This window comes from Ictidomys tridecemlineatus, chromosome 10 (genome assembly GCF_052094955.1).
Source record: "Ictidomys tridecemlineatus isolate mIctTri1 chromosome 10, mIctTri1.hap1, whole genome shotgun sequence".
NCBI classification, from domain to species: domain Eukaryota; kingdom Metazoa; phylum Chordata; class Mammalia; order Rodentia; family Sciuridae; genus Ictidomys; species Ictidomys tridecemlineatus.
In genome coordinates, this window is record NC_135486.1 from 30,868,383 (window position 1) to 30,891,321 (window position 22,939).

At 37.4% G+C, this 22,939-nt stretch overlaps 1 protein-coding gene across 14 annotated transcripts in view; it reads left to right on the forward strand.

Annotated features, from left to right (window-relative positions):
- Ppp1r12b (protein phosphatase 1 regulatory subunit 12B) overlaps positions 1-22,939 on the forward strand; it is a 215,713-nt gene that overhangs the window by 133,110 nt on the left and 59,664 nt on the right. The window contains exons 20-21 of one of the 14 annotated variants that reach the window (XR_005730313.2): positions 4,000-4,144; positions 8,831-11,295. The exons of 11 other annotated variants lie outside the window; for them this stretch is intronic. Coding sequence is in view for 1 of the 3 variants with exons in the window: in XM_040276744.2 (XP_040132678.1) it covers positions 8,831-8,848 (18 nt within the window). In the remaining 2 variants the exon portion in view is untranslated. Of the gene's footprint in view, positions 1-3,999; positions 4,145-8,830; positions 11,296-22,939 lie in introns of those variants that run through there. 2 more of the 14 variants (XR_005730312.2, XM_040276744.2) reach the window with 2 other exon arrangements.

The following is a 22,939-nucleotide window of genomic DNA, read 5'->3' on the forward strand; positions in this document are numbered from 1 at the left end:
AAAAATCTTGGATAGGATTTTGCATATAGAGAGAATGAATATAGAGAAGTTCCTTTGGGGAATTATGCTTAAGCAGAGAATTTGAGTAATAGATTACAGAGCACTGAAATGCATTATAATCCCTAGAGGATTGTACAGGCCATTTAAATTAATAGATTACAACAAGGAAGGTTTGATGTCATAGAATGTCTTTTGTCAGTGAAAATCTTTGTCTCTACTTTTCAAAATTTCTCAGCCCTGGAAAGTCCTAACCTCAAGTACCAAGTAATGAAAACTATAATGATTTTAATGCAGTAGTTCTCATGGAATTTCATCTTAGGACCATTCACATAAAATAATAGAAAAAAACTTTTTGGTTTGTGACGAAAAGCAGAGACTATTGAGGTTTGCTGTGAAAGTCATTTGTCAGGCTGAAAAATATTCCACTCTTCCAATTGCTTTAAGGCATCTACTAGTATTTACCATGTGTCAAGCAGATTTCAGTGTGACTTTTAAGAACAAACAGCCTATTACCTCTAGATTGGTAACTTTGTACGCAGGTAAGGTAAGGTTGGTACAAGCATATTCCAGGTACCATTCTCTAGTCCCACCCACAGTTCTGCAGAAGGAAAGACTGGTGATGAGTTGGTAAAGGGAGAGGCTTCCTTTTTTGAAGTCTTCAACTCTAGTTTATTTCAATTAAACTGTTTATCTGATTTTCTCTTCAGAGCGCTTGCTTCTAATGCTAGCAGGTTTGAAACCATTATCCATTATGGGCTGCAGAACAACACACCTAATGATGACCCAGTGTAAATTGCTGCAATTCTAGTTCAAGACAGTCACCAGTATGTTATGAATCTTAGACCACTCTCTGCCCTACTTTCATGTTCATCCATCAGGCAGTATCATAGACTCAGCTCTGTAGCAATAAATGAGAGGACATTCTGTGGAAATGGCCCTGTTAGCTAATAAGCATGAATTTTGCTGAAAAGCCAGGGCAGTTCTTTTCTTTCTTGATTTTGATTTAGTAAAACTGTATCTGCTATTAAAGTCACTTAAGCTCCCTACTCTCCTCTAACCTTCTCCTTGAGAGTTTTGATATCTATTATTTTTTAAATTCACACTTCCCAAGACTCTGACATCTTTTTCTTTTTTTCTTTTTTGTGGTGTTGAGATTTGAACCCAGGGCTTTGCAAGTGCTAAGCAACAACTCTACCACTGAGGTAGCCCCATAGTTAGTTCATGACATCTTATTTTTTTAACTGAGATATAAATTTACAATCAATAAAATACATACATTTTAAATGTCATTTGGTGAGTTTTGACACTTGCATATACTAGTATAAACCACAATCCAAATCAAGATATAAAACTTTTCCCTTACCTTAAAAAGTTTCCTCTTATCATTATGTTAAGTGAAATAAGCCAAAGTCAGAAGGTCAAGTGTCATATGTTTTCTCTCATCTATGGAAGCTAGAGAGGAAAAAGGAAAAGAAAGGTGGGGGGTGATCCACACGAAAAGCAAAAGGAGATCAATAGAGCAGAGAAAGGCGACCAGGAGCTGGGAGGAGGGGAGGAAGAGGAAAAGCGCTGGGGAGGGATATTGGTCAAATCATATTGTTATACTTTGTGCATGTACTAATATGTAACAACAAATTCCCCCCTTTATGTACAGCTGTAATGCACCAAGAAAAAAAAAAGATATTTAAAAACAAAGTTTCCTCTTGCCACTTTCTAATCAATTCCCTGTCCTGAGAAGCAACCATTCTAATTTCTGTCTCTATAAATTAGCATTGTCTGTTCTTTAACTGTGTGTGTCTGTGTTTGTCTATGTGCGTGCATATATATGAATGTACTGCTTCTTAAGAGTGAGGATATGGCCAGGCCCAGTGGCACACACCTGTAATCCCAGTGGCTCAGGAGCCTGAGGCAGGAGGATCGAGAGTTCAAAGTCAGCTTTGGCAACAGCAAGGTGCTAAGCAACTCAGTGAGACCCTGTCTCTAAATAAAATACAAAGTAGGGCTGAGGATGTGGCTCAGTGGTTGAGTGTTGTGAGTTCAATCCCCAGTAAACCACCTCCCCCCCAAAAAAAGTGATGATATGTCAGTGTTATTTACATGTGTACACACATATGTATATATACACACATATATCTATATATGTATATGCACACATATATGAAATCATCCAGTAATATTTAATTTTAGGTTAGAAAGGAAAGTTCAATTATTATTATCTCTATTTGTGTCTCTAATCAGGGTTAGAGCTAAGATGATTCCAAATATATATTGATTTCCCCCCATCTTCTTAAAGATTTTATGAGATTCTTTAATTTCTCATCCCTATATCAGTAACAACAGCATGATTAATAAGCCTTTCTATTATTAAACTAAATCTCTGCTGATATCATTGAAATTCATTCCTCTTTATATACTTAGAAAAATGTAACCAAAATGTAAACACCAATTAATATTTAGGGCCAGGCATGGCCTGATGTTTGCTATCTAAAGATAGAAGTCACATATTGCTATACTAGTGTCAGTAAAGAGCAAGAAATATGATGAGAAGACTGGGGGCCTTGCCTACATCCAACATAGTGCATGGTTTTCATCAAAACCCATCCCCAGTGGTAATTCCATCAGCTGGTAAGATAGACAAAGACTGTATATTGATATTGAAGCACCTCCTTGACAGATATGTTTATAGCAATTCTCTTTCATTATCCACATTAGGTATGGGCTAGTCTCTGTAAATCTTAAGATATCCTTTGTCTTTCTAAGTGAAGAGGAAACTGAATCTAATTTTAATTTGAGAAGAGGTTATTTCAGTCATATCTAAAAATGCTTTTATATTCAAGAATGTATTTACTATTTACTGTATAGTGGTCTCCCTACTCCATGGGAGATACTTTCCCTCACCCTAAGGAGATGGCTGAAACCACAGGTAGTACTGAACCCTACATGTGCTATACTTTTTCATATTCATACATACCTATGATGAAGTTTTATTTATATTAAACATAGTAAGAGAGTAACAACAAGAACTAATAATAAAATAGAACAGTTACAACTAAAATTAAATTACCACTATCTCTACTCCTGTGCTTTGGCATCATTATTAAGTAAAATAAGAGTTACTTGGACACCAGTACTATGTGATATCAGTGTCTTAACAGTTGGTCAGAAGGTTACTAAATGACTAACAAGCAGTAGTATACACAACATGGATACCCTGGACAGAGGGATAATTCATGTCTCTGGCAGGGCAGGGTAACCAGATAGCATGAGATTTCATCATACTACTCCAGAAAATACAATTTTAAAACTATGAGCTATTAACTTCTGGAATTTGCATTTAATATTTTCAGACAGTGGCTGACTGTGAGTAACTTAAACCAAAGCAAAACCACAGATAAGGGTTTTGCATAGCAGGTGCTCTGGAGGGAATGATCATAGGCACATCAGGGAAGGTGGTGACCATTTCAGTTCTCTCCACCTTTTATTTGTGTGTCTTTGGACTGACTTTTGCTTTACTATGAGTTTTATCTACTGAATTCTGGTTTTCCCCCATTTACTCCTCTGCAGTAGTCTATTTTTTAATCTGATCCTGTTGTGTAATTGAATTCATCACTAGAGGGCACAAGTGGTCAACAGAAAAGATGTTGGTGAGCAAGCAGAATGGTGCCCTGAAGAAGCTGAACCTAAACAAATTGCTCCTGTTTTAAAAGAATTGCTGAAGAATTGCTGAAGTTCAGTGTAGTAAAGGTATTTGCCACCCCACTTTTGGTCTCATAGAATTGAAAGGGAATTTATAGATAACTTGATTTAGGAGCCTCATTTCATAGTTGAGAAAACGGAGACCAGAGAAGTTAATAACGTGGGGATGAGAAACCTGTGCAAGGAAAAGCATCCTGTATCCTGCATCAGGGAACGTTTTCATTTGATGGTAATATGCAGACCTGGAATTAGGGCTTATGTCCTTTTCCACACCCTATTTATCCATTTGGTTCTTTTACTCAGCAGGTTACATGTTCGAATTGACTTGCTAGTAGCACCTCACCTCCTTGAGTGAAGGAACGTCTTCTTGAAGGACAACTTAAAAGCCTACTCAGTATCAAGATTCAGTGGGTAGAGCATCAGCATTCTTCTGCTGTCCTTGACATAGGTGGGTAGTTATGTCTGTCAGGAAGTAAGAATTCCCATACTTTTGTTAGGAATCCCCTACCCCACCCTGTTGCTTTTAGGAAAATCAGGTAGTATACTCAATCAGGACAAAACCAGTGAAACTTTACCCTCAAAGTCGACACTGGAGCTGTCCTAGCTCTGAATGGAACTAGTAGATTGGATTACTAATCACTCCTCAAAATGCATTGGTAAAGGAGATGTTATTAAGGAATTACTAATTTATGACTATTGATAAGCTTGTCCTAGATGACTGGTTATATGCTAGTGGAGAAATGTGTTGGTAAAATGTTCTAAAAGAGGTAAGCAATTTAATGTAAAGTTTTCAAACTAATAAGAGAACCCAACTTTAATTTGTTGGCAAAGCTTTGTTTTGAACTGGAAAAAATAAATGCTTCAGAAGTGTCTCTAATGCTGAAAGCCACTACATGCATTTTCCATTTTGTCCTTCTTTCTCTATTATAAATATTTTCCTGTTCTTTCATTCAACAAGTGCTTTTAATTGCCTCTTATGTTCAGGTACTTTTCTAGATTTTGCAACAATGAACAAAAACCTCTGCTTTCTTGGAATTTACATTCTAGTGAGGGAGACAGACAATAAATAAAATAAATATGTAAAGTAAATATTATGTTAAAGGGTGATATGTTACAGAAAATAATGTGTTAAAAGGTGATATGTTACGGAAAAGCCATACAGAATAAGTAGGATGGAGGAATTAGATGTGCCAAGGTGGACAAGAGGCTCATGCTATAAGTAGGGCAGTTAGGATAGGGCTCTGTTACAGAATATCATTAGAACCTAGATGAAGTAAAGTAGGCAGCCATGTGGCCATGTGGAGGTGGGGTGTTATGGGCAGAAAAGGAACAGCAATTGCAAAGACCCAAGGCAGGGTATGCTTGGCATGCTTGAGAACAGGTGTAAAACCCAGTATGGTTAGAGCAGAATGAGCAAAAGGGCTAGACAGCATGGGCTGATAACTTGTCGTTAGAACTCTAGCTTTTGAAATATACATGTAGATATCTTACTGAGTTTTGAGCAGAAGAGTGAAATTATTATACTTATATTTTAATGGTTCACTCTACCTGCCATGTTGAAGATTGTACTCGGGGGGAGGAGGGGGGACATCAGTGGTCTTTAAGATTCAGTGGAAGCAGTAATATCAGTTAAGAGGCTTTTCCAATAATATTGGAAAAACAGAAAGATCCTGAGAAGTTGTTATTCAATATACATTTTGAAGTTAGAACCACTTTGCTATTGGCTTGGATTTAGGTTGAGAAAACAGGTCAAGGTTGATGCTAGAGCTTTTAGCTAAGACAGCGTGAAATGGAGTTTTCATTAACTGAGATGAAGAATACTATGGGAAAAATAGATTTGGTCAAGGAAGAGTAGGCATTTGGTTTAAATGTAATAAACTTGATTGACATATTTTACATGGAAATGTCAAAAGATATAGGGGTCTGGAGTTTATGTGAGTGACCCAAGCTTCAGACATAAACTTGTATGTCAGCAAACATATAGATTATATTTTAAACCAAGGGGTTGGGCCAGGTGCGATGGCACACACCTGTAATCCCATTGGCTCAGGAGGCTGAGATAGGAGGATTGCAAGTTCAGAGTCAGCCTTAGAAACTTAGAGAGGCCCTAAGCAACTCAGTGAGAACCTATCTCTAAATAAAATTCAAATAGAAGGGTTGAGGTGTGGCTCAGTGGTTAAGCACCCCTGGGTTCAACCCCTAGTACCAAAAAAGAAAAAAACCAGGGGTTGGATACAGTCACCAAGAAAGTAACATCATATAGAAGATTCCTAAAGACAAAGCCTGTAGCACTCCAGAGTTCAAAATGAGGAAAACGAGAAGAACCAGCATGAGACTGAGAAATCATGGCACTTGACTCTGAGAATATGAATACAGTTTTCTCTTTTTTCAAATCAAAAACAGAATATAGAATAACAGATAGTTTTGTATTCTTGTTTTAACTTTTTTTTTCTCATAGGGATATTATCCCATGAAATCTTTTCAGCCTTTTTATAAAAGAATCATATAGTGATATAAAAGTTGAGTATCCCAGAGCATCCTCTGATGTCTTTTAAAATTAAAAACATTCTTTGCAAACCTTGTCCAGAGACCTTTGAAGCCCAGTTATGTCACAAGACTATTCTTACCACATCAGAGAGGTTCTATTAATTAATCATGCCTGAAAATGACCTGTTAATTTTACTCACCTTTTAGTTACTTTTGCCTTGCCTAGATTTTCTCAGCTTTGCTACATCTTCAAATCACTAGCTCTTCCATTTCAGTTAAAAAGCCTTCTTCAAAGACCTTGTATTTTAAGATGCTACTGTATACTAAAATTTGATTTAGCTCTGTGATGTCTAAAATGGTGATTATAGACCGATTCTTAGAACTGAAAGGGACTTTCAAGGCCATCTAACTAACCCTCTCATAAAGACAACAGCTAAGGCCTGGAGAGATTAATTTGCCAGTATCATTGTCATATCCTTAGTGTACAGCTGTCACCTTGCCTTCATTTGAATTCTTATATTTGTTATATGTCTTATGTCACATACTTTATGACAAATAATGTAGTGTAGAAGCTCTGAGTACTAACTCAGAAGCCAGACTACCTGGGTTTAAAATTAAAATGTTCCAAATCTATAAATTCCTAAGTCAGATGAGAGTAAGTCTTTTGGAATATTTTTGTTGACCTTAGAATCATGTGATTTTAAAGTTATTTATTAATTTATCCTTAAAAATTATTACTTGGAATGTGAGCATGATCTAGCTGTGACATCTGTCTCTCCATTAATTGCCAGAGTTGATTCAGATGATCTGGCTGGCTAAGCAAGTGTCCCCTTCCTCCCTTACCCATTTCATGTGCATCTTTCCCAAAGCTGAACACTTGGTTGAAGAGGACGATCTTCCCTCATAGGGAAAGACCACTTCTAGGTCAAGGGTACATGAGTAGCTGCACTTTGCTGCTAGAACCTCCAAACAACCTCTCAAGAATGGATTATTTGAAAAATAAGAGAAGTAGCCCAAATGACTCTATAATTCTAACATATGTCTGACACATACCTGAGGGGTTTTAAGGACTGAATTTTAAAAGGGATCATTGAGATAGGGGAAAGAAATGAGTAGAAATGGAAGGAACAGGATTAAAATGTTTCAAATTTTGCTTGGAACCGTTTGAGTTCCTAAGCAAGTCAAATCTCTGCAAATTTCTCCCTTGATCAAGCAGACTTTCATTTTTATGACTAAATTTCCCCTCCTATGTGTGCTTCTCTGCCTGTTTCTAACAGTCCTAGTTTCATTAATCTTGACTGTTTTTCCCCAACTTTCTTTCTTTGAGTAAATAACAGCCCATTTTTCTGTTTTTCTAAATTTTTACTATTTTGCTTCTGGCCATTTTCTGGATCTTTCTCTCAAGCAGTAATTTTTAATCTTGCTAGTTAATCTTGTGAAGCCCCTTTATGTCCTGAAGAGGATTCAGCAATTTTCTGTCCACTCTCCACCACTGGGCAGTATCTTTGCCATTCTCCTTTTAGGTAAAATCCTAGGTCTGTTTTGCTTTCCCCTCTTTCTGAGGCCTGATTGCCTAATATGGTAAGGTATTTCCCAGACAAGCCTGCACTGTTGAGATAGAACAACAGCTTGACTAAGTTTAAAGTCATGGTAGGTGAGCTATCAGGGAGACTTAAGTTGTTTATGTAGAAAAGTAATATTTTTGTAGTATACTATATAACAACTTCAGTCTTTTTTTTCTTAATAAGCCTTAATTTCTTTTAACAGAGTTAAAAGAATAATAAAATAGAGGTTTTCTTCGCTAACATCTTTATTTTTAGGCAGATAGGAAATGAGAGGGTTTTAATAAGGCTGAGAAACTTAATATCATGATGATGTTCACAAGGATATAAAAAATAAGGATAGACTTAATAAGCATTGGCTGTTAGAGTCCTTTTGTGGCCAGCCTCTGGGAATTGGCAGACATTCCACATGTAGAAAGGCAAGCTCTCCTGGATCTGTACTATTGATGTCCATGGATAATCCTGGGAAGGAGATGGAGATTGAGAAAGGGCAGCCAACTGATTCTGTATGGGGGAAGTTGCCTGCTACCCAGGGTGTACTGAGGACTCCTCTTTAGTGGCTGACTCCACAATGGCCTGGAAGGATCTCTCCTCTCACTGTACATTTGCTCTTTCTTTGCAACTGTAGTTTCTTAAAATACTATAGATGCTGTGATTTTCTATATATGGGTTGTGCCTTGCTCTAGCCCAAACCACATAAACCATCTTAAGAACAAAGTTTCTTTTGGCATCTTCCTTTTATGGACTCTATTAATTTTAGGTCATGCTGTTGCCAAGGAAATTTCAGTAATCAAAGCTTACATGTATTCCTTGGAGACCCTGAAAATTTGGACCCAATGTCCCATTACATCAGTGAGTTCTGCCTTAATCAGAAATCTTTTTTAACATAGAAATAAACTGACCTTCAAGGTTTCTGTTTGGGTTTCATTCAAACATCTTATCCAAAGATGTGAAAGATTTATCTGACCTCTAAGAATGGTGTAGTTAACCTCTTGGCTTTTTCTTTTCTTTCAATTTCTTCTTTCAGCATCTAGCTGCCTTCAAGGTTGTTAGCAACGTGTGACCTTACGTCTTTTCATTTGCAGGGACCCTTAGGAGCTTGAAATTCTGATGGAGCTTCTCCCTGCCCCGCCCCCCATGATTACAAAAGGAAATTTTATGAAGCACAGAAAAGTATACAACAGTGGTTCTCAAAAGCAGCAAGAACATTTTTAGAAGAGGTTATAAAAATTCCTAAGGGCCCTTTCAGGGAACATAGTGATGGGGCATGTTCTAGATGCATTTATTGGAAGGGATCAGATATGCCAGATGCTAATTTTGAAAGATGTCTCACGTCCAGCAGTTGTCCTGAGCTTGCTTGACTCTTGACTTTCTCCCAGGACAGTCTAAGATGAAAACCTGTCTAGTATCTTAGTCTCAAACCTTACTTGATTTTATGTACACACTCAATTGGTAGGGAGCAGTTCTGAGAATTCAAACACCATGTAAATTGAGGAGCAACTGCTGAGTTTTGCTCATCCTGATAGTAATGCCATTTATATTATGATGACTTAACAGATTTTACAGGTCTGCATTTTGCCTCATGAGAATCTTAAGATGTATCCAAACCTCTTACTGCATTGTTATGCCTCCTAATGATATTGGAACAAGAATTAACACATTGAAAAGTACATATTTAGGGGCTGAAGGTGTGTCTCAGTGGTAGAGAGTGCATGAGACTCTGAGTTCAATCCCCAGCATCCAAGTACACACACACACACACACACACACACACACACACACACACAGTTTGTTATAAATTTCTTCACATTTATTTCTTCTCACTATGTTATTTTTCATGATTTTAACGAAGTTTGGTATAAGTGAATTTCATTTCAGGATAGTAAATGTGAAGGGTATTAAAAATAATTGTTGTAAAAAGGGAATCATTTTTTTCTATAAAGAATAAGAAAAAACTTTCATAACCATACTATTCAGAAAAAAAAATATTGCTAGCATTGTGGTGAATTTCCTGCTGGTATTTTTTCAATTTATCTTTGAAAAAAGAAAATATTCAGGGCCAACTAACGATGTTCTTGAGAAAAGGATCATTTTCAACTTGAGCATTCCTGGAACCCCATCATTACCATTATGACAGTTCATACAGTTGTCTTCAAAGGAGTTGGGGTTCAACTCTTTTATCAAAGTAGTCAGTCCTATGATGGCTTTGATCATAAGAGAGCCTCCAAGAATAATTGTTCCCCTTTCAGTTGGAATCTAAGGGTTACCTTGGTTACGAAAGTATTCATTTCTTCTGCTGATGGCATGGCTAGAGAGTCTTAACCATGGCTTAGGCTTAGCTAATGTTAGAGTTCTGGGCCCATGATTGAAGTATAAAGCTTGGTGTGGGATTTGAAGCCCATTTTCAGCAAATGAAATGTTTATAGACTTGCCCCTGCAGGAATGTTGAATTGAGGCTCTAACCAATGCTGCCTTTGAAAGTGTTGTTTTAGTAGGACCTAAAAGATAGGATAGTTGGGGTGAAAATGTAAAGATGAAAAATTTTTTTTTATATTTATTTTTTAGTTTTCGGCGGACTCAACATCTTTGGTTTTTTGTTTGTTTGTTTGTTTTTTGTATGTGGTGCTGAGGATCGAACCCGGGCCGAACACATGTCAGACGAGCGCGCTACCCCGCTTGAGCCACATCCCCAGCCCTAAAGATGAACATTTACAAGTTACCAGTTTTAATTTTTCTCCATGCCATCTCAGTTTTCAATCAAGCAAGTTCAAGAATCAGATAATAACCATTTAGGGGCCATGAATTTCTTCATAGGAAAACCGTAGTTTTGTATCCAAATATGATCCTTAATGTGCATGAATGTTCACACAAAAGTACCTTAACAGAGTTTGGGATTTTAGAAATACTTGATGTTTTTTGTGCTTTGGAATTTTTAAAAATGTTTTCTTATAATTTGAATTCTATAGCTTAAACTATGATGATGTTTTTGGCAACTGAGGAAAAGAAGGGCATTATTAAAATCTATTAGTAGGGGCCGGGAATGTGGCTCAAGAGGTAGTGCACTCGCCTGGCATGTGTGCGGCCCGGATTCGGTCCTCAGCATCACATACAAAGATGTTGTGTCCGCCGAAAACTAAAAAAATAAAATAAAATATTAAAATTCTCAAAATAAAATCTATTAGTAGAACTGGGCATGGTGGTGCACACCTGTAGTTCCAGTTATTTGGGAGGTTAAGATGGGAGTATCAGTTGAGCCTAGGAGTTTCAGGTCAGCCTGGGCAACATAAACCCAGCGAAGAGGGCAGATATTCTCCAGTACTATGTGCTAGGGGTGGACAAACCAGCCTAGGCTTCATTTTGTCACATAAGCACTCTAGATAAAGGTTCAGCAAATGTTTTATGTAAAGGGACTGATCGTAAATATTTTCTACTTTGGGGGTCATGTTGCTTTATTGTAACTATTTGACTCTGCTATTACAATGGAAAAACAGCCATAACAATTATGTAAATAAATGGAGTAACTGTTCCAATTAAACTTTATTTACAAAAACAGGCTGGTGGACTGAATTTGACACAGTTTGCTGGCCTCTACACCAAGTTACTGATCTAAAAAAATGTTTTGCTGATGTCAACATGACTCGAAGTGTCAATTTTCTGTCATCTGAGCATAATTCTCTTGATTTACCATCAATGTTTTTGCAGGGTGGGCAAGGGAAATCATCTGTTTAGAGGCATGTATGTTGTCAGTCTGCACTTGGAAAAGCATTAATGAGAAGCTTCCTGAATGGGATAGTGAACAGAGAGGGAAATGGATCCAGGTCATTTTAATGTAGTTCTGTTCTGTTTCAGTTCTTTACCTCTTGAGGAAAAAGTCTAGAATGATTCTCCCAATGTGTCCCCATTTGCTTTTCTCATCTGATCCTGTTCCTCTTCCCTCCCAAGGATCTGTCTTTGAGGTTAGCTGAGATTACAGTTTGGGGATATATAATTAGTTGCCACTTAAGACATTCTGTTTTTGTAAACTGTGACCAAAAGTGACTTTGACTTAAAGTGTGTTTGTGAGAAGATTGTTAATTGCTGTCATTCACTTTGATTACTGGTTGTCTTTGAATTCCTTAGTCAGACATAGAGTATGGACCAGGCATGGTGGTACACGCCTGTAATCCCAGCTACTCAGGAGGTCGAGACAGGAGGATTGTAAATTGGAGGCCAGCCAAGGCAATCTAGCAAAACCCCGTCTCAAAATAAAAGGTCTGGGGATATCACTTAGTGGTAGGGCACAGTCCCCACCATGGCAAAAAGAGAGAGAGAGAGAGAGATTATAGAATTTATTAGTCTTTTGCCTTATCAACTTTCAGTCTTCTTATAATATGCAAGAAAAACTTTTTGGAGATTTGTGGGGAGGGTGACAAAATCTGCAAAGCTTTGACCCTAGCTTGCCTGCTAGCTAAGAGGAGTGGATTTTTGGAGAGAGAAACTGAAATCCTGATTCTTCAACAAACTTTAAGGAAGAAAGTGATGAAAGTTGACCATATGTCAGAGTAAACTCATGTAAGGTATGGTAATTGAGCATGGGTTCACACAACTAATTTTTTGCCAAGTAAGCAAAATCAGATCCTTAATTGAGACTAAGGGTCTACTCCATGTATGTCATGCTGTATGAGAAGGACTCTTAGGTCACTGGTGACCTCTACTGCTCTGGAATGAAGTCAATGAAACGTTTGGGTGACTTATAAATAATTTCTGGAATGCTTGAGTTAGAACTAAGAGTACATGTGGATATTTGTATCCATAAAGTTTCAGTGATAATAACCCAATAGGAAAAGCATCTATAGTAATCTCTCTCAAACTTGTTGATATGTCACTGGAGTCATTTGTTTATGCTGTAAATTTTTCAGACCTTTCTCCCTTGAGATTCTGAATTAGGAGGGGCATGATAGTAAGGCTTGGAAATATTGTAACTGTCTCCTAGGTGATTTTTAATAGGCAAATTTGAAGTGTTCCTAGAGGTATGTTTATGGATTGCTAACATCCCAGGTAGGTTATCATTAAAAAGTAGGGTTAACTGTGGCACCCTGAGAGAGCTTAGAACCAAACTCTACTCCTTCCTGACCTCCAGAAATGTACATTTAACTCAGAATACCAAATTCTCAAAGCCCTCCCAGAACAGTCTAATCTCATTTGGGAAGTCTTTTGCTTATATAACAGCATGCTTTTGTTCAACCAACCTGTATTTATTGTTTATCCACTATGTGTCAGGCACTGGGCATTAGACAATGTTCTTGCCCCTCATAGAGGCCATATTCTACTGGAACAGAAGATATTCCTATTAGACTTCCAAGATGAGATGTCAAGTAGACAATTAGACATAAGAATCAGCTGCTCATGGGAGTGAGAGTAAAGCTGCAGAGGTAAGTATTTTGCAGTCATTGCCTTAGGTGACTGCGATGATATTTTAGACCTGGTATTTTAAGACTGGGTGAGATCACCAAGAAAGGAATATAATTAAAGAAGGAAAGAGGGCCCAGGATTAAGCTCTAGATTACTACAGGCTGGCCCTAAACTAAAGCAGGAATATTTCTTTCATAGCACATATACAAATAACTTGGTAGATCTCTTCTTGGGAAAATGAGATGATTAACACACACACACTCTGTATATCCCTCCTCTTCTGTGAACATCCCTTATACCTAGAAAGCAAAGGATCTAGATGAAGGATAATGAAGTAGATATCTTATGTTAAGTATGGACAGAATGGAAACACTTTAACCTGTGAAAACAGCAAGATTTACTATTTTTCTGGATGTGGATAATGAAACACGAAGAGGAGTCTAGGGTGATTGGAGGATATGTGGATTGTTAGAAGCAGCATTGATTTTGGAGCCAGAAGACTTAGGCTGGTTACATCTCTTATTAGCTGTATGATCTTAGAAAAGTAGTTTAATCTCTGTGAACTCTCAAAGTTCTTTCATCTATAAAAATAAGATTATCCCTATTTTGTAGCTCCATATAAGAAACAGCAATTATAATGTACTTACAAGATTTTCTGGTATTAGTAGCAATAATGTAATTACATTTTCACTAATTGTAATAGGCAAAGACTGAAAAGATAATGCCCAGTTTAGGTGAGAATGTGGTGACCATGTTGTACTGGTGAGTGCCTACTATGTGGAAAACTGTTAGGTACTATTGACCAAAACAGACTTAGTCCATTTAGCTATTTATGATAGTGGGGAAATTGGAAACAACCTAAATGTCCATTATTTTGGCAGTAGTTAAGTAAACTATGATTCATCCACACAGTGGAATGCCATGAATCATAGTTTGTCCTACCATTCCCAGCCTGCTGGCCACACAGGGATGTTGCCTTGAATCAGGGTCAGGTATAAAAGCAGCCATTAAAAGTGAGTTACAAAAATAATGCAATCTGGATAAATAATTATGATAAAATATTACTGAAAGAACTAAATGTAAACTCATAGAGGTATTATGATTGCAGCTATGGGGGAATAGAGGACACACAGGACCAGATGAGAAGACCAGGGAGATAGCCACCAAGTGTTAATAGTGGCTGTATTTGTGGTGACACTAAATGTGACTGACCTATCCCTGCCCCCCCCCCCCGATTAAATGCTTTGGTAATGGAAACTTAACAAAACTTGAATGTTTGCATGAAAGTGAAGGCTGCTTAGTGGCCTGATCATGAACTGAACAGGAATTTTGTCAGAGAGCTTTGTCTCTTTCTTCTGATTGGTTGCCTATTTCATCTGTATCAGAAATACTGAACAGTGAATAGAAATCTATTGGACACCTACCCCACTATCATGTATATCCATTGTAGGTGTTTGTTGCATTTTAGGTGCAACAGACCATGTCACACATACAACAGTGTAGATGGTAAGGTACTTTCAATGAATGTTGTTTTAGAAAACAGTATGTCTATGGGAGTTGGAAATTATCTACACAAGATTGTAGATAATTTAACTATACAAGACTGTATATGCTCCATCCTCCAGACCTTTGAAGTCCAAATCAGCTTGGATTTTACTGCATTGTGGCAAATGTAAAGAGTTTGTACACATTCTTATCATGATCCGTAGTCAAAGCTCTGAGAAACTCCAAGATTTATTTTTAATTTTCCTGCCACTTCAACCCAGTTTTTTCTATTTTTTTAGCTACATCTCCAGCCCTAATTAATTTTTTATCCACTTATCCTTCTGTTTAAAAATTCCAACATTAATCTTTTATTCCTTATCCTTCTGTTTAAAAACTCCAACATTAACCTTTTATTCCTAATTTCCTTTCTTACATTTCTGTTAAATCCCACCCCCTACCCCCAAAACTAAGGATTGAACCCAGGGTGCTCTCTCACTGAGTTGCCTGGGCTGGCCTCAAACTTAAAAATCCTCCAGCCTTAGGTTTCTGAGTAGCTCATGTTACAGGGTGTGCCACTGTGCCTGACTGTTCACATAAAATTTCTAATTGTACTATCTTTAACATGTGTAGGCTCAGATCTCTCACATCCTGTAACTTTGCTTCATACTGCTTAGTTTTGTCTTCATCTACACTTTGATCTTGTCAGCTTGATATTTACTATTTTTTTTTTGTCTCCTCAGCTATTAGTGACAGACATGTTTGTAGAAAAGACATCTTAGACTTTGTTTTGTCTGAACTTGTATGTAGGGTTTTTGTTTGGGTCTAGGTTGATTTGCTTTTTCTATTTAAAACTTAGGTTGTGTCTACACCCATAGAGAAACTTTATCCAGCCACTAGGCTGTTCCTCTGCAGAGTGGTAATTAAACAAAACCAAGCATCTGTGATTCTTCTAACTTCCATTTGATTCAAAGACTGATTGCAAGAATGCATGGTTTTCTTCCTTTTCCTTCAAATTATTTACTCAGCAAACTGCATAATGGAGGAGTCAGCTTACAAAATTGTTGAGGTCACAGAAAATTATTTCTAGAAGGTACTTTTAAGGTATTCTAGCCCAGCTTCTTTATTTTGCAGATGTAAAGACCTGGGACCAAAAAGGAGGCAGAGCTTAACCTAAGTTGTATAATAAGTTAGTGGTAGAGAACAAACTAGAGCAGTTCTGAGTTCCCAGTCCAGCATTCTTTCCACTGTGCTGATGGCGGTCTTCCAGATGCAGAAGTGCAGGTCGGTGCTTATAACAGGACTCTGCTGGCTTCAGTGGCCCTTCCTCGGGCTGGGGAAAGCACCGTATTCTTTTGTTCAGTCTGATTCCATTTATGGAAAGTAATGGCAGTTTGTACAAAAAGTTTATGGTAAAAATCTGCTGATATCCCTGGTTCTTACCTTTTCAAAACCATCTTTCCTCCATTTTTGATTTTCCAATACATCTGTTATCTATTTCAATGCAAATGTGTGTGTGTGTGTGTGTGTGTGTGTGTGTGTGTGTGTGTGTATGCGTACACACATACATATATATATTTTCCAAATAATGGAAATTTTCTTCCACTACAGTTTATTTTGAGTTTGGGTATTATATGCAAATGTCTATAAGACTGGTGAGATCAGGATAATTGAACTGCTCTCATTTCAAAAGTGAAAGCCATTCTGGGACTTCTAGGACAGAATGGCAGAGTGAGCACATTCTGAATCTTATCCCTCACATTCCAAAACAGAACTGATGGATAAATATTTTTTAAAGTTTTTTTTTTTTTAATTATTCATACTTTAAAAAAAGAAGGTCACTGTTGGCTGGTAATGGGGAGAAAAGAGACTGTGATAGGTGAGCTGTGAATGGATACAGGCAATTGGACGGGATTTTTTTGCAAGGATCTCATCCACTTAGAACTTGAATTCAGGAGCCAGGGACACACTATACTGTCTGCAAATAGGTGCTGTGTTCATTTAGGTCATCCCAGTAGTGTTAATGCCAGAAATAAGCTGCTTGTTCCTGAGCAGAAGTAGAGGAAGACTAGCAGAAGCAAGAAAGCACAGGCACCCAGTGACCCATTCAAGATAGAATTAGACTCAAACTTTTATTTTTCTTTTAAAGTACTGGGGACTGAACTCAAAGGGGCTTTACCACTGAACCATATCCCAGCCCTTTTTTTTTTTTTAATTTTTTTGTTATTGATGGACCTTTATTTATTTATTTATTTGTTTATACATGGTGCTGAGAATGGAACCCAGTGCCTCACACATGCTAGGCAAGCACTCTATCACTGAGCCACAACCCCAACCCCTATTTTTTTTTTTTTAATTTTGAGACAAGGTCTCAGTAAATTGCTTTAGGGCTTCACTAATTTGAAGTGGAATACCTAGAAGAAAGAAGACCCCAGAGCAAGCAGCTTACAGTCTGGTTCATTGTAGGCATCTTACCAGATCTAAGCTAAGGCGATTTGAAACTTCCTGTAGACACAGGTACACCAAACTATCATAAAAACTGAGGGCTCAAAACATTACAAAGAACCTGATAAAACTTTAGACCATGAAAAGCAGTTACAAGACCCAACAAATAAGAGAATTTGTACCTGAGGAAAAAAAAGAGTAATATGAGAATTCAAAATGAGTTAAAATTCTCCCTATATAGAAATGTTAGGTTTCATAAAACCAGAATAACAGGTAACAAAACAAGAAGAGAAAGATTTTTTTAAAAAATCATTTAGACATCTTGAAAGTGAAATATAATATTGAAATAAAAGAGCAGTTAGGTTGTACAGCATACTTTTTATAGATTAAGAGAAAACTAGTAAATTAGAAAATAGAACTGAGAAAAGCTTTCAGAATGCATTTTAGAAGGAGAAATAATGAAAGGGAGAACTCCAAAGTAGTGGGCCAAGGCGGACCGCAGGGGTCTAATATACAATTGAATACACAGCTTAACATAACCATCATCATCTCAGTGGCTGGCTGGCGTCACCTCTCAACCACTCACTCCGTTCTGGCAAAAATGCCATGCGTCTCAGCAACTGGAATTACAAGCATGCAACACTGTGTCCAGCTTATATTCTGTTTTTAAAATGACACTGAAAGGTAAAACATAAAAGTATGAGAAAAAGATATTGCAAATACTCAAAGAGAAAATTGGCAATATTAACATCAAAAGATAATTTTATACAGAAAGCATCAAATGATGGAAAGATAAGTCTTGTTTATTAAAAAAAAAAAAGGAATAATCCCCCCCACAAAAGGAAACAATCCTCCAAAAAGATATAAAATAGTGAACTTGAGAAATTAATAATATTGTCTCAAAAACTGACAGAATTACAAACAATGCATCTCTAGTCAATATTGCCAATTTTAATTTGCCTCTCTCAGAAATCAGCATGTCTGACAGAAATACTTAAGGATTTAAAGGATTTGAACAACATAATTAACCAGATTAATCCAATAGATAAGAAGCATACATGGAACATTATATCATAAGGACCACATGAAATTAAAAGTCAACATTTACTAATTTATTCAATAAATATTTATTGATCGACTGCCTGATATTTGCCAGATAATGTTCTAGATACTTGGAATCCATTAGTCAACAAAATTTACAAAGATCCTGTTAAAGCATATGTTCTAGCAGGGAATAGTGGGAAGAAAGAGACAGTAAACAATAAATATACTAAAAAATATAAGATGTTAGACACTGATGCAGTTTAAAAAGAGTTGGTTAAGGTGGATTCAGTGGAGATGTTTTGGTATCAAATTAGGGGGTCAGAGTAAATTTTTTCAGTATTTTGAGATTTGAACAAAGATTTGAAGCTGTTCAAACTACTCACCAAGACATCTGGAGGAAGATTATTCCAGGAAAACAGAACAACTAGAGCAAAGGCTATATGGTGGGAAAGTAAGAAATGGCACATGTAAGAAATTATGGGAGAAATTAGTAGGAAAGAGAATCAGATTATGTGAGTATACTGTGTTATAGGCCTTGGTTATATACTCTGAGTAAAACAAGGGTCCATTGCAAGAATTTGAGTAGAAAAGTGACATGATCTGACTTAAGTTTCAAATCACTCTAGTGTTGAGATTAGATTTGAGATAAGATCAGAAACCAGGACAGTTAGCATAATCCAGGCAAAAGATGATGGGTGCTTGGATCATATGGTAGCAGTAGAGATGTAGAGAGTTGGTAAAATTCTGGGTACCTTTGAAAGAAGATCCAATATTTCCTGAAGGGTCTTGTGTGGGATATGAGTTTTTATGGCTTTGGCCTAAGCAACTGACTGAACTGAAATGGAGAAGCTTGCAGAGGAAGCAGGTTGGGCAAGAAAACTGAGAATATAGCCTAGGGTAGTTGCGTTTGAGATCTCTGGATATCCAACTGGAAAACTTGGTAGTTGGGTATACAAATCTATGGAGCAGTTAGATGATATTTAAATCTAGGAGACCATGAGACAATGGAGACACAACATGGAAAAGAGGACCCAGGAAGTATGCGGTGTCCAATGAGAGTGAGAAAATTGATCATTTAGGAGGTAGTTATCAACTGTGTTATGTGTTCTGAAAGGTCAAGTGAGATGAAGACTAAGAACTGATCATTGATTCTGGTAACATAGTAACCTTAAGGAAGAGTGGTTTGAGGGAAACAGTGGTGGGAGACACATTGAGAGAAGAGGAATTGGAAACATTGGGGAAAAGTCAGTTTTTTAAAAAATCTTTTTCAATAAAGGGGGACAAAGAAATGCAGTGGCATCATGCAGGGGAAATATAGTCAAGAGAAGGGTTTTTTTTTAAGATGGGAGAAATAAGCCAGCTGCAGTGGTACAAACCTACAGTCCAAGTAACTCGGGAGGCTGAGGAAAGAGGATCACGAGTTTGAGGCCAACCTCAGCAACTTAGTGAGACTCAGTCTCAAAATAAAAAGGGCTGAGAATATAGCTCAGTAGTAAAGCACCACCACCACCACTACTACCCCCCAAGAAAAAAATGATGGGAGATATAGGTGCATGTTTGCTAATGGGAATGATCCAGGACAGAAATAGGAAATAGATATGACAGTGTAGGAGGAAGAGTGAACTGTTGTCATAAGGTCCATGAGTAAAATCTTGTGAGGGACACAAGTTGAAGGACTGGCTCTAAATAGAGGTATGTTAAATTCACCAGTGATAACAGATGAGAGAATAGGAGGTGGTAATGAGAGTCTGTGGAAGTTCTCTTCTGGTTGCTTCAATTTTCTAATGAGTTAGAAAACAAGACGAAAGAGCCAAGGAATGAGCATGAGGAAGGAAGTGTTAGATGTTTGGTTGAAAGGAAAAGGGATCCTTAAGAATACACTGAAGGTTAAAATAAAGAATTTAAATTGAGACCACTGAGCACGATTGTATGTTTTTATCTAGCCACATTTAAGTTACGCAGGAGCTGGTGTGGAACAGGGAGGAAATTGGATTTGAACAAGGTCATTTCGCAGAATATTCTAAAGGGAGAAAGGGGAAAGAGAGTGCTGATAATAATGGACCATGGAATTTAAGCTAGGGAATTAAGGGCATCAAGGGCATGAGACAGTACAGTTCCACAAGAAGATGATGAGATAAGCCTTCAACTCAACACAGCAAGTTAGCATGCGTGAGGCCCGGGATGGATCCCCAGCACCTGGGACAGAGAAGGGAGAATAGCAGCAGCCATGGTTAGCAAGAAAATAAAGTGAGCCCAAATAAAATAGAAGGAATGAAATAAAATTAATATCAAAACAGACACTACTGAACAAAAAAATTAAATATCCATGGAATGGTTGGTAACCCCAGAAGTTGATTATATAAAAAGGTTGAATACAATAAACCTTTGGTAGTCTGATTTTAAAAAGAGTAAATGTAAACAAACAGTATTAGGAAGGAAAAGGGGGACAAATTATAGATAAAACAGAAATATAAGACATTATGTTGAATAACTGTATGCTATAATAAACCTGAAAGTTTAAGTGGACATTGGGGAAAATAGAAGATATCAAGATGAATCAAGTAATAGGAAAATGGAAAAGTCTGATAACCATTAAAGAAAATTAATCATATTTTAACCACCACCACTATAACAATGACCTCCTGCCAAAGACCTCAGTTCTACACCAATTTAGGGAACAAATTTTACCTTCGGGTTTCATCTTCAAGCCTTCAAGAAATATATTTGTTTTATAGGAACTGTTAGGTCGGTGGCAAACAGGAACTGTTTCAAAGAATAAAAAGAAAGAAACCAGCATTCACACTAGCTTGTCTTGCTTCCAATAAGACTGAATACTTTCCACAAACAGCACTAAAAAAAAAAAAAAAAAGACATTTGACCTTGTACCTAGGCTGTACAAGTTTCATGGGTTAGAACATCGGATTTTCTTTTTTAACTGGAGATTGAACCCAGGGCTAATATAAGCACTCTGCCCCTAAGGCACATCCCCCAACTTTTAAATTTTATTTAGAGACAGGATCTAGCTAAATTGCCCAGGTTAGCCTCCAATTTGCAATTCTCTGCCTCTGCCTCCTGAGCTCTGGGATTACAAACGTGTGCTCCAAGCCCTGGCTCTCAAAAGTAAAATTTGATGGTCACTATTCTGGGTGGTGAACAGTAGTATATCTGCTTTGCTGTTTGAATTTTGATTCCAGTTGTAATGATGGGTTTTGAATATTCAGTCAGTCTGTATTATGACCAGTAGTGGGTTTTGTTTTATTTTGTTTTGGTTTTTTTGCAGCACTGGGGATAGAATCCAGGGCCTTGTACTTGGCTAGGCAAACCCTCTACCACTGTGCTACATCCTCAGCCCAGTAGAAGATAGCTAAGTCACCAACAGACTAAGACATGGAAAAGTAATTTATTTTTTTGTTTGTTTGAGTGTGGTGCTAAGCATATGGAGATCAACTATGTGACCTTAACTTGAATCACAATTTGTTATCATCCCAAATCAGCCAACCCAGGTAGTAACATGACACCCAGCACTGTGTAGAGACCACTTTGAGCAGTACTGAAGACTCTCGGCTATTAGCATCTCCATGCTCTCTGTGCTCAGAGAACAACGTGCTCTCTTCATGTATGTGTACAGTCAGCTAGGTCACTGTGAAGCTTAATGCTTCCCTGTACTGCATGCGAAGCAACAGTCTAGGAATCTAATTAATTTGATTCCCACATTGCTCCTGTTTACCACAAACATCGCCATGCCTCATGAACCTCACAAGTAGTATTTCCTAGAGAAGTGCATCTGTAGCCCTCCTACTCTTCCACAGTGTTTGCCTCCGCATAATTGTATTTATGCGAAATTAAACTGTCATTGCAATGTGGGGATGACAGAGTTGACAGGACCATTAACTTGTGTACCCTCAGAATTGTTACCTGTTTCCCCCATGGATAACTAAAGGAACTTTTTTTTTCTGAATTATGATGTGGGTTTGAAATGCATTGTTTAAAAAATGTAAAGAGACTCTTCTTTACTTACCAATGGGTCTAAGTAATCTGGACAAAAATAATACTCTCCCTATGAAATATTTTTCTTTGAACTTTTTCTCTCTTATGTTGGTTAAAGGTTTATTTGTTTTGATTTTTTGGCATCTCATATTATCTTAGGCTCAGGGAAAAGCTTTTATATCATTTTCAGAGGTATAGTCATATTTTTGGCAAGAATCAAAGCTTAACCCCCGCTCGCCCCCGCCATCCACTGCCCACAGAACCCCAGATGAAGGAGAAAACTGATCTCTAAGCAAAATGTGAAAGGCAGAAAAAATAAAAGTTGCTTGTTTAGAGAATTCAGTCAACTTAGAAGAAAATCGTTTGAAAATATCAGATAAAAGAAATGAAAATTAAAACCTACTAGTACAATAGCATCTTTTATCTTTAACTGTTTTAAAGTATTTATAACTGAAAACATAGATATAAAATATGGTACATATACACCAAACATAGACAAACAATTACACTATATATGTCAACAGTGTCTGCAAAACAGAAAAGGGTAGACGTCAACTTATTGTAGACCAGCAACATTCTAATAAACTCTGTTTCAGGATCTATGCTATCATAAGAACATTAGGCCAGGAGTGGTGACACACACCTTTAATCCCAGCTATGTGGGAGGCAGAGGCAGGAGAATCACAAGTTCAAGGCCAACCTGGGCAAGTTAGCAAGACCTTGTCTCCAAAAAGGGCTAGGGATGTAGCTCAGTGATGAAGCGCCACTGGGTCAATCCCTAGTACCATAGATAGATAGCAGGCTGAGGCAGGAGGATGACAAGTTGGAGGGCAGTGTTGACAACT